The sequence below is a fragment of the Amblyraja radiata genome, chromosome 6 (genome assembly GCF_010909765.2).
Source record: "Amblyraja radiata isolate CabotCenter1 chromosome 6, sAmbRad1.1.pri, whole genome shotgun sequence".
Classification (NCBI taxonomy): domain Eukaryota; kingdom Metazoa; phylum Chordata; class Chondrichthyes; order Rajiformes; family Rajidae; genus Amblyraja; species Amblyraja radiata.
In genome coordinates this window covers 97227484-97240004 of record NC_045961.1, presented here as the reverse complement: position 1 = coordinate 97240004, position 12521 = coordinate 97227484, and the positions used below count along the sequence as shown (strand labels likewise).

At 45.1% G+C, this 12521-nt stretch overlaps 1 protein-coding gene across 3 annotated transcripts in view; it reads right to left on the bottom strand.

The window, feature by feature from the left end:
* Window positions 1–812: 812 nt before the first annotated feature.
* Window positions 813–12521, bottom strand: part of LOC116974619 (regucalcin-like) — a 28835-nt gene continuing 17126 nt past the window's right edge. For all 3 annotated transcript variants that reach the window (XM_033023285.1, XM_033023287.1, XM_033023286.1), the window contains exons 4-7: window positions 11105–11320; window positions 9638–9769; window positions 3063–3217; window positions 813–1139 (exon numbers count right to left, since the gene is read on the bottom strand). In XM_033023285.1, the coding sequence (XP_032879176.1) occupies window positions 1089–1139; window positions 3063–3217; window positions 9638–9769; window positions 11105–11320 (554 nt within the window). In that variant the 3' untranslated portion in view covers window positions 813–1088. The remainder of the gene's footprint in view (window positions 1140–3062; window positions 3218–9637; window positions 9770–11104; window positions 11321–12521) is intronic.

Genomic DNA, 12521 nt, shown 5'->3' with positions numbered 1-12521 from the left:
GGATTTATCTTGCACTAAATGTTATTCATGTAATTCTCTTTATCATGTATCTGTACACTGTGAATGGCTCGATTGTAATCATGGATTGTCATTCCGCTGACTGGTTAGCATGCACCAAAATCTTTTTTTACTGTACCACAGTACTGTAGTGACACTAAACTCAAACTCAAACTCATTTAGCTTGTCCTCTATCAGTTGTTGGCCAAAACTGGACAAAAACAATCAATTCTTGAAATTATTTATTCGATAAATAACTAAGTGTAAAACTTTGTAGAAACAAGAAGCTGCAGATACTGGTTTACAAAGAACGATACAAATTGCTGGAGTAACTCAGCAGAGAGTGGTGAATCTCTGGAACTCTCTGCCACAGAAGGTAGTTGAGGCCAGTTCATTGGCTATATTTAAGAGGGAGTTAGATGTGGCCCTTGTGGCTAAAGGGATCAGGGGGTATGGAGAGAAGGCAGGTACAGGATACTGAGTTGGATGATCAGCCATGATCATATTGAATGGCTCGAAGGGCCGAATGGCCTACTACTGCACCTATTTTCTATGTTTCTATTATTATTAATGTTTAGTGTTTTCTGAGTCATTCGTAACTGTCACTGTATGTCATGTTATTACTTGTGGGCGGAGCGCCAAGACAAATTCCTCGTATGTGAATACTTGGCCAATAAACTTACTTACTCCACAATATAACACCTGTTTACCATCCTCTATCTTGAGGGCTGCAAGCTCTCGGAGAGATTCCCATTCCAAACTAAATTCCAACATACCAGCCACATACTCAGCTGTTTAAAAAAAATGAAACTGCATAGAATTGAAGAAATCATTTTATTGCTTGACAGTAACATATTGATCCGACTATCATCAACATTTAAGAACAATTAAAATTAGTATTAAACATTGATTGCAATCTGAGTAAAATGAAAAATACGGCAGTTCAAAAATCTAACAATATATCCGCCCATCCATTGTGTAAAACACCATTTTCCAATTTTCATAGAGCTTACTGATATTATTTCTAACATAGCGTATGAAGTGGACATCTTAACCATCTCCAGCAGGGTTGTAATGGGTGATATGGTGTCTTATCCTGCATATGAATTTGATGGAATACCCTTCACTCCAAGCCCAGTAACCTGGAAAAGAAAAGGACACAGACTCAGTTTAGATTCTTCTCCAGCTCCATGACAGTGACACAGCTGGTAGAGTTCCTGCTCACAGTACCAGAGACACGGGTTCGATCCCGGCCACGGGTGTTGGCAGTGTGGAGATTGCACGTTCTTCCTGTGACCACGCCGGGTGCTCCCATATTCCAAAGACGTGCGTGTTTGTAGGTTAATTGGCCTCTGTGAATGGCCGCAAGCGTGTAGGGAGTGGATGCAAAGCAGCAGAATATAGATGGTCTGCATGGAGTCGGTGGGCTGACAAGCCTATTTCGTCAGCCCACCTGAGGGGTAACTTTTTTATACAAAGGATGGTGGGTGTATGGAATGAGCTGCCGGAGCAGGCAGTTGAGGCAGGTTTTATCTCAAAGTTTAAGATGTTTCTTTCAATCAAAACTGGGTCTAACTTTTGAGCGATGCAGTTGTTGGTCATCACTGCCCTCCATTACATGACTGTCATTTATGTCCCTTAGGCAATGACCTTCCCACCACTGCTGCTGCTCCAGGCCGACACATGCAAGTAAAACATCAACTGCTGAGCAGTTGGAATGAAGAAGGATCTAGACCCGAAACGTCACCCATTCCTTCTCTCCAGAGATGCTGCCTGGCCCGCTGAGTTACTCCAGCTTTTTGCGTCTATCTTCTGTTTTAACCAGCATCTGCAGTTCCTTCCTACACTTTACTTTCATTGAGCAGCGCTGAACACAGCAATAGTTTTATGGCCAGGATATTAACTATGCTTGCATTTACTTGCATTAGGATCATTTCCTTCTGTGCCTTTCCTATCCAAGAATCTGCCCAGGCATCCTTGAAGCATTGTAATTGCATCACCACCACCACCACCTCTTTTGGCAGCTCATTCAAGATAGTCACCATCTTTAATAGGATTAAATATTTTAAATTAATTAATTTTTAATAATTTTGAATGTTTATATCAAAATTTGGTAGGCCTTTGAATCCCACTGTGGCAACTGGAGCAGTGATAAAAGTAAGTTAAATCTGGGGGGGAAAAAATAAATCCAGTATCAATATTGGTGATGGCCTAATGTGAGATGGTCAGAAAACGCATCTGGTTCACTGATGCCCTCAGCCAGTTTGGCCTATCTAGGGCACCATACCCATCAATATGGTTGTCCCTCAATGGTCCTCTGGAATGGTCTGGCAAGCCTCTCTGTTCAGGGAGTTGTTGAAAATGATCAGAAACAGTTTTGATTTTTCGACAGCCAACTAAAGCTGGGAACAGACAAGCCAGGTGTGAAAACGGTTTCCTCAGTCTTTGAGTGGCCGGGAATTATTCTGGTACTTCCAAAATGGTGGGATTTATATATGTAAAACCAGGCCGTCATGGAGAGGAACTCGTTAAACGTTGGGTTGGCACGAATGACTTCTCCAGATGGATTGGGCCAAATGGACAAGTCATTCATTTGTTCACCAAGCAGTTATAGAGTCTAAGAGTCATACAACGCAGAAACAGGCCCTTCAGCCCAACTTGCACGTGATGACCGAGATGCCCCATCTAGGCCAGTCCCACCAGCTCACGTTTGATCCATAACTCTCTAAACCTTTCCTATCCATGTACCAGTCCAATTGTGGGTTGGCAGATATAACATTGAGGTGGGGAAGAGATAACGTGTTATTAGGGAGGACTACAGGCAAGGAAGTCTGCTGTTCATGTCTCGAGGAGAATTCATTCCTTTAAAAAAAAGATTAAATAATTTGACTTTGGAGAGTCAAAATAACCATTAGTCTGGAGGGTGTCTCCCACATTATTCAGGGAATTCTACCCAGTAGATCCTCAATGAGGCTTCTGCAGAATTAATATCAGAGTGACTTGGTTGTAACCTGCCACTGAGAGAGCGTGGAGATATTCCGGTTCGGACTATCCTACCCTCCTACCTTGAAAATTCTGCCTCCATCTGGTTGTCTCTGATGCCAAGCCTCGTCCATCCCCTCCGCAGCAGAAGTCACATAGAGATCAGAGTAATCCTTCCCTCCAAAGCAGCACGAGGTTGTCTTGTCCACAGGCATTTTGACTGTCTGGATCCTTTTACCTGAGAGAGAGATGATCTGTGATTTGTTCTACTTGTTCTCGTGTAAAATATAAAGTGTTTCTTTAGTAAAGTTGCCCTTTGTTGGGTTTTCAAAATAATGCTTAGAGTTCATTTGTTCATATCTTCTATATTACTAAATCTCTGTTCTTGACCGCTTTTGGCCTTCTGTGCTGCGATTTCCGAGAGAACGCCGCCGCCTACGGCCGTTATTTTTGGCCACCTCGCTCAGAGCCCCCCTCCGCCGCATGTGTGCCGAGGATTTTTCCCGTCGATGAAAAATGACAGAGGTATTAATGTTTTTACAAAATTCCCCATTCTCTCTGCTGCCCCTGCTGGAGGGAGGGGGAGGGACTTTAAAACCAGGCAGTGGTGTGCCTCAATCAGTCTCTGCAAGTGGTGTGCCTCAATCAGTCTCTGCAAGTGGTGTGCCTCAATCAGAGCTCTGAATAACACTGAACAAATGTCTCCACAGCTGTGAGTACCCATAATGTGGTTTGAAAATGAAAATATGGTTAGTTTGAGGGAAAAAAAGCACTGCCTGCAAATGGTTGTTTGGGTTGAAGTAAAAAGGCACCCTCTCTCTCCACCCCCCCCCCCTCCTCTCTCCCCCTCTCCTCTTCCCCCCCCCTCCCTCTCCTCTCTTCCCCCCCTCCCCCCATCCCCCCCCTCCCTCTCCTCTATCCCCCCTCCCCCCTCCCCCCTCTCTCTCTCCCCTCTTTTTCTCCCTTTTCTCCCCTCCATCCCCTCCCCCACCATCCCTCCCCTAAACCCCCCTCCCCTCCACACACCCCTACCCCCTTCTCTCCGCCCTCCCTCCCCCTCCCTGCTCCCCCCCTCCTCCCCCCCCTCCCCTCCATCCCCTCCCTCCCCTAAACCCCTCCCCTCCACACCCCCTACCCTCCACCTCCCTGCTCCCCACCTCTCTCCCTCTCAGCACCCCCTCTCTCTCCCCCTCACTCACCCTCTCTCTCTCTCCTCCCCTCCTCCCCCACCTTTCCCCCCTCACCCACCCTCCCTTTTCTCCTCCTCTCCACCCCCCCTATCCCACTTGCCCCTCTCTCTCTGTCTCTGCCCTCACTCTCTACCCCCCCCCTCCCCCCTCTCTCTAGATGTGACTGCGAGTTGGGGGCTATGCGTCAGTAGATAGGGTGGTTATGGGGTAAAAGGAGCAAATTAGTAATATTAATATAATATCAAGGGGGGTAATTAGCGTGAGTGCGGGGGGGGGGGGGGGGGGGGGATAGTTAGTGTGTGTGACGCTGCATGCCGCCTCCCCCCCACAACCGGACGTTGGGGGAACAGACCCAACGGGTCTGCACTTGGTCTAGTATTTCACTAAATTTAAAGCGATGAAATTTTTAAACATTCAAAAATAAGTCACTAAGTGCTGGGCTAACTCAGTGGGCCAGGCAGCATCGCATCCCATCTACCTCATTGGAGACTGAACTATCTTCAATCGGACTTTATCAGGCACTAAATATTGCACCTTTTATCCTTTATCTGTCATAAGGACATAGGAGTAGAATGAGGCCATTCGGCCCATCAAGTCTACTCCCCCGTTCAATCATGGCTGATCTATCTCTCCCACCTAACCCCATACTCCTGCCTTGTCCACATAAACTCTGACACCCGAACTAATCAAGAATCTATCTATCTCTGCCTTAAAAATATCCACTGACTTGGCCTCCACAGTATCAGTATCAGTATATCTTTATTGTCATTTTCCTGAGTACTCACATACCCAGAGGAAACAAAAAAACGTTGCTCAACCAGTGTCCATTCAGTGTGCAGTACACCTAACAACAAATAACTAGAAATAAAAAACATATATCATGAACAAATTAAATTAAACACTCTACTCTCTACTAAACATCAACAGGCGTTCCGATCGACAGCTGCTGCAGTGTGTCCAGGTTGATGGTTGGTGCGCGATACTTTGGCAAAGAATTCCACAGATTCACCACCCTCTGACTTAAGAATTTTCTCCTCATCTCCTTCCTAAAAGAACGCCCTTTAATTCTGAGGCTATGACCTCTAGTGGAAACATCCTCTCCACATCCACTCTATCCAAGCCTTTCGCTTTTCTGTATGTGCACTGTGGACGGCTTGATTGTAATCATGTCATGGAGATAGAGGCAGACAACATGCAAACAGGCCCTTCAACCCAACATGCCTATGCCGACCAACATGCCCTATCTAAACTAGTCCCACCTGCCTGCTTTTGGCCCAGATCCCTCTAAACCTACCTTATCCATGTACCTATCTAAATGTTTCTTAAACTTTGAGATAAGACCTGTCTCAACTACCTGCTCCGGCAACTCATTCCATACACCCACCATCCTTTGTATAAAAAAGTAACTCCTCAGGTTCCCATTAAGTCTTTCCTCCCTCACCTTAAACCTATATTCTCTGTTTCTCAATTCTCCTATTCTGGGCACAAGACGCTGTGCGTCTACCTGATCTATTCCTCTCATGATTTTGGACACTCTATAGGATCGTGTACTTTCATTATGTAGAGAATCTTCTTTGACTGTACCTCAGTACGCATGAAAATAATACATACATAGAAATAGGTGCAGTAGTAGGCCATTCGGCCCTTCGAGCCTGCACTGCCATTCAATATGATCATGGCTGATCATCCAACTCAGTATCCTGTACCTGCCTTCTCTCCAAACCCCCTGATCCCTTTAGCCACAAGGGCCACATCTAACTCCCTCTTAAATATAGCCAATGAACTGGCCTCAACTACCTTCTGTGGCAGAGAGTTCCAGAGATTCACCACTCTCTGCTGAGTTACTCCAGCAATTTGTATCGTTCTTTGTAAACCAGTATCTGCAGTTTCTTGTTTCTACAAAGTTTTACACTTAGTTATTTATCGAATAAATAATTTCAAGAATTGATTGTTTTTGTCCAGTTTTGGCCAACAACTGATAGAGGACAAGCTAAATGAGTTGGAGTTTGAGTTTAGTGTCACTACAGTACTGTGGTACAGTAAAAAAAGATTTTGGTGCATGCTAACCAGTCAGCGGAATGACAATCCATGATTACAATCGAGCCATTCACAGTGTACAGATACATGATAAAGAGAATTACATGAATAACATTTAGTGCAAGATAAATCCAGTAAAGTCCAATCAAAGATAGTCCAAAAATCTCCAATGAGGGACATAATAGTTCAGGACTGCTCTCTAGTTGTGATAGGATTCATGTTCATAAGTGCTAGGAACAGAAGCCATTTGGCCCATCAACTCTACTATAGTTGATCTTTCTCTCCCACCTAACCCCATTCTCCTGCCTTCTCCCCATAAACCCTGACACCCATACTAATCAAGAATCTATCTATGTGTTTAAGAAGGAACTGCAGATGCTTGAAAATCAAAGGTACACAAAAATGCTGGAGAAACTCAGCGGGTGCAGCAGCATCTATGGAGCAAAGGAAATAGGCAATGTTGCCTATTTCCTTCGCTCCATAGATGCTGCTGCACCTGCTGAGTTTCTCCAGCATTTGTGTACCTAAGAATCTATCTATCTCTATCTAAAAAATATTCATTGACTTGGCCTCCACAGCCTTCTGTGGCAATGAATTCCACAGATTCCCCACATTCTGACAAAATAAATTCCTCCTCATCTCCTTCCTAAAGGAGAGTCCTTTACTTCTGAGGCTATGACTTCTGATCCTGGACTCTCCCGCCAGTGGAAATATTCACTACACATCCACTCTATCCAGGCCTTTCATTATTCGACAAGTTTCAATGAAGTCCCCCCTCAACCGTCTAAACGCCAGTGAATACCGGTGCGGGGCGGAGATGGTGCTCTGGTGGCTGAGGCGGCGTTCTGGCGGCGGCGACCTGAATCCGGGGCTCGGTGGATGACATCGTCGGGAGCTTGCGGGTCACAGGTTGAAGCCTGTTTTCCGGAGCTCCCGTGGCAACAACTGCGTCCGCTGGACTGGAGGGCGGCAGCTTCGACAGAGCTTGAACCGCGGGACTGACTTACCATCGCCCGGTGGGGTATCGTCTCAGCGCAGAGGGAGAAGAGGAGGGAAGAGACAGCAACCCTAAGACTTTTGCCTCCATCACAGCGAGGAGGTGCTTGGTGAACTCACTGTGGTGGATGTTAATATGTGTTTATTGTGTGTTTTGTTGTTTATTATTACATGTATGGCTGCAGGCAACAACATTTCGTTCAGACCGAAAGGTCTGAATGACAAATAAAGGATTCAATACAGGCCCAGTGCTGTCAAACACTCATCATATGTTAACCCACTCATTCCTGGGATCATTCTCGTAAGACAACTCTGGACCCTCTCCAGAGCCAGCACATATGGGGCCCAGAGTTGCTCACAATATTCCAAATGCGACCTGACCAGCGCCTTGTAGAGCCTCAGTATTACATTCCTGTTTTTGCATTGTCAGTTCAGTTTAGTTTATTGTCACGTGTATCGAGGTACAGTGAAAAGCTTTTGTTGCGTGCTATCCAGTCAGTAGAAAAACAATGCATGATTACAATCGAGCCATTTACAGTGTATACATACATGATAAGGAAATAATGTTTAGTGCAAGTTAAACCAGAAAAATTTGATCAAGGATAGTCCAAGGGTCACCAAAGAGGTAGATAGTACTGCTCTCTGGTTGTGGTAGGATGATTCAGTTGCCTGATAACAGTTGGGAAGAAACTGACCCTGAATCTGGAGGTGTGCGTTTTCACACAGTCCCTGAATTTGGACGTGTGCATTTTCACTTCTCCCCTCCCCCATCAGGCAAAAGGATAGAAGGGGGAGTGGCCAGGGTGCAACTTGTCCTTGATTGTGGTGCTGGCCTTGCCGAGGCAGCGCCAGGTATAAATGGAGTCAATAGAAGGGAGATTGGTTTGTGCGATGGTCTGGGCTGCGTCCACTATTCTCCACAATTTCTTGCGGTCTTGGATGGAGCAGTCCCCAAACCAAGCTGTGAAACATCCCGATAAAGTGGATCAGGGTTATGAAAGGAAAAAGCTTAGATGTGTGGATTTGGCAGCAGAATTTGAGCAGCTAGGATGGAGAGCAAGAGTACATCCAGTATGTGTTTAAGAAGGAACTGCAGATGCTGGAAAATCAAAGGTAGACTTCAGTCTGAAGAAGGGTTTCGGCCCGTAACGTTGCCTATTTCCTCCGCTCCATAGATGCTGCTGCACCCGCTGAGTTTCTCCAGCACTTTTATCTACATCCAGTAGGGATGGGTTGTAGACGTTTCATAGTGCGATCGACCATGTCGCTGTTTGGAGAGCTACGAATTTGCGGACAGTGTTTGCGTCAGGCCGTCAAGGAGATGCCAGAGGCAGCAGAGCAAGGCAGTAGATGGATTTGGTGGAGAAGAAATGGTGTCAGTTGAGGGCAGAAAGCAAACATATAACATGCAGTATGTGTATTTCTTTGTAAGTGTAACCTGCGTAACTTTCCTTTATTTAGTAGATACTGGTAGCATAGGTGGTGAGGGCAGGTATTGAGTGGGGTGGATCTGGGGCGGCAGAACTGACTGTCGAGCCTTCCCGAGGTGCCATGGGCCTAACTCAATGAAACACCAGTGAAGGGAGGTGCCCACTTGATAACCCCAATGATATACTTGCTTCTACACCATCAGTTGTTATGTGCTTAACATGTAGATGGCTTATTATTGCACATGGGGTTAGTTAATGTCATTAGCATTAGTGTGTATAAGCAGTTTAGATACTACTTTGACATTTGGGCTTGGTTTTCTTGCGTTTATTCAGTGGCACAAGTGCTTTGTGTTTTAATTGTATTCTAACATAACATTTCATACATTATCCCAGGTGTTAAACATCAAATTGGAACCAAAGCCTCTAATCGCTCTTTATGGGGTCACTGGTGAGGAGGTTAGATTAACTGCAGATAAATGCCGCACTATATCATTTGATTCTCTTCTGGCTCGGCGAACAATCCTGCTCAGGTGGACGGAACCTACCCCGCCCACTCATACTCAATGGCTGACAGATATTATGTCCTGCCTAAAGCTTGAGAAAATCAGGTACTCACTTCAACACTCAAATGGAAGGTTTCAGAAAGCCTGGGGACCTTTTTTTAAATGCATTCCAGACTTTGTAAATGCTTGATCATCAAGCACAGTTTAACAGCTTAACAGTCTACCCATTCATTTATCGTGGATTATTGCTGTGACAGACTGATATTTGCATATGCTCATAGCAGTGACTGGGGAGGGATTATTTTTGGTATCTCATTTTTATTTTATTGTTGTTGTTTTGTTATATGTTAGCATAAGTTGTTTTTAATTTATTCTTTTCGTACACTCTGTCTGTAACAAATAGACAACTTTGCACTTTGTTATGTCCTGAAAAGTCAATAATTTTTTTTTTTGATTTAACATAAGCCAGCGATTATGGATGAATGCAATACAGTATATTTACCTGTTTCAGGATCGATGCGTAAGACTCTACCACCATTGTAGCAGGCAACCCAAAGTTTCCCCTCCGCATCAATGCACATTCCATCCGGAATAACCTCTTCTTGTTCAAGTTTGTACACAAGTCGGCGATTTGCTGAACAAGTATTTAAAACGGGCTTATTGGTAAGAAATGGAATCGGAAACATATCATCCGTGAACAATGAAGTTGTCATTGTTTAATTTACTTCAGAGATACAGCGCGGAAATATTCCCTTCGGCCCACTGAGTCCATAGCGAGCTGCAATCCCCGTGCACTAGCCCTATCCAACACACCAGGGACAATTTACCATTTTTACCAAAGCCAATGAACCTACAAACCTGTAAGCTTTTGGAGTGTGGGAGGAATCTGGAGCACCCGGAGAAAACCCACGCGGTCACGGGGAGAACGTACAAACTCTGAACAGATAGCACCCGTAGTCAGGATCGAACCTGGGCCTCTGGTGCTGTAAGGTGGCAACTCTACTGCTGCGCCACTGTGCCGCCCATTTTGATCCCGACCTCAGGTGCTGTCTGTGTGGAGTTTTCGCGTTCTCCCTTTGACTGCGTGGGTTTTCTCCGGGTGCTCTGGTTTCCTCCCACTTTCTAAAAATGTGTGGGTTAATAGGTTAATTGGTCACTTTAAATTGCCCTTTAATGTATAAGTAGTGGACAGAAAAGTGGGATTACATAGAACTACTGTGAATGGGTGATTGAGTGGACTCCGTGGATCAAGGGGCCTGTGTTTTCAAGAGAGGGTTAAGGCCCTGCCCCACGATGCGAGTTTACCCAAGAGCTCTCCCGAGTTAAAAAAAAAAATCAAACTCGTGGTAAGTACGTAGATTGTACGTAGCGGGTACGTCGGAGCTCGTGGATGTCTCGTAGCGGCTCGTAATGGTAACGGCAGGTACTCGGGAAACGCGGAAACTCGTGAAGTTTTTTCAACAGTGTGAAAACTTTCCAAGACTAAAAAAATACTCGTAATGAAGTACCACGAGTTTGATTTTTTTTAAACTCGGGAGAGCTCTTGGGTGAACTCGCATCGTGCGACAGGGGCTTTAGATTTAGCTCTTGGGGCTAACGGAATCAAGGGAAAAGGGAAAAAAAGCAGGAATGGAGTACTATGATCATATTGAATGGCAGAACTGGCTCGAAGTGCTGAATGGTCTACTGCACCTAGCTTTCTATGTTTCTATCCTTAAATCAGTTCAACCAAAAGGTTATGGGGGTCATTACCCAAAGATTGATCAATATTGATTTCTCAGCATCACAAAACAATATTTCTGGTGATTATCATATCCCCATTATTGTGAGCTTACTGTGGTCAGTGTGAAGACATTTCACAGGCAATGGAAGCTCCAGGAACCACCTGAGTTTATGAATGGCAGGAGAGTAATGATTCAACACAGAATGCTTCATCGCAACACGTGTAAAGAATGCACGGCATACTCACAGATCTTTCCTGACTGCAGGTCATAGTCAAGTGCATCCACTTTATAAGATAGGCTGTCTATGTAATACATGACCTTGTGATCCAACGACCAGTCCAAACCATTGGAAATGTCCACCCGGTCAAAGTGCTTGACCACAGAATGATCCGCCAACAGGGAGTACATTGATCCCTGGCCTTTTTCCACCACGGCTGGACGAAGCTGCCTTGCCATGGTCCCTGGAGCAAAACACACTGTTAGTTCCTGAAGTACTAACCCCTTCAATCTGCCACACACACTGATAGCTTCCATTATGGTGCATCTCGTCATGTTCTGCAATATTGATCATCTGTTTCCAAAAAGATGATCCTACATTTATAGAATCAGAGATTAATACAGCATGAAAACAGGCCCTTTGGCCCAACTTGTCCATGTTGACCATGTTGCTTTTCTGGGTAAGTCCCATTTGCTCCAGATCCCTCTATTTGACTTGACTTGACTCTATTCCCTTCCTATCCATATACCTTTGTCCAAATGTCTTTTGAAAGTCATAATTGTTTCCGCTTTTATAGCTTCCTCTAGCAGCTCATTCCAGGTACATATCATACTCAGTGAAAACGTTTGCCCCCGAGATCTCTCTTAAATCTCTTCCCTCTCACCTTCAGCCTGTGCCCTCTACTTTTAGAATCCTCAACCCAGGGAGAAAGACTGAGTGTTTAGTTGGTCCAAGCTCCTCGTGATTTTGTAGACTGCAATAAGGTCACGCCTCAGCATTCTACGTTCCAAAGAAGAAATATTCCCAGACTATCCCTCAAACTCGCAAGTCCACTTAACATTCTGGTGAATCTCTTCTGCACCCTTTCTAACTTAATGACATTCTTCCAAAAGCTGGACAACCAGAACTGCACGTGTGGTCTCACCCAACGACTACTACAGCTGTATCGTGATGTCCCATAGAAACATAGAAAATAGGTGCAGGAGGTGGCCATTTGGCCCTTCGAGCCAGCACCGCCATTCATTGTGATCATGGCTGATCATCCCCTATCAATAACCCGTGCCTGTCTTCCCCCCATATCCCTTGACTCCACTAGCCCCTAGAGCTCTATCTAACTCTCTCTTAAATCCATCCAGTGATTTGGCCTCCACTGCCCTCTGTGGCAGGGAATTCCATAAATTCACAACTCTCTGGGTGAAAAAGTTTTTTTCTCACCTCAGTCTTAAATGACCTCCCCTTTATTCTAAGACTGTGGCCCCTGGTTCTGGACTCACCCAGCATTGGGAACATTTTTCCTGCATCTAGCTTGTCCAGTGAATACAAGCCTAGTCTTTTCAATCTTTCCTCATATGACAGTCCCGCCATCCCAGGGATCAATCTCGTGAACCAACGCTGCACTGCCCCAGTCACAAGGATGTCCTTCCTCAAATTAGGAGACCAAAACT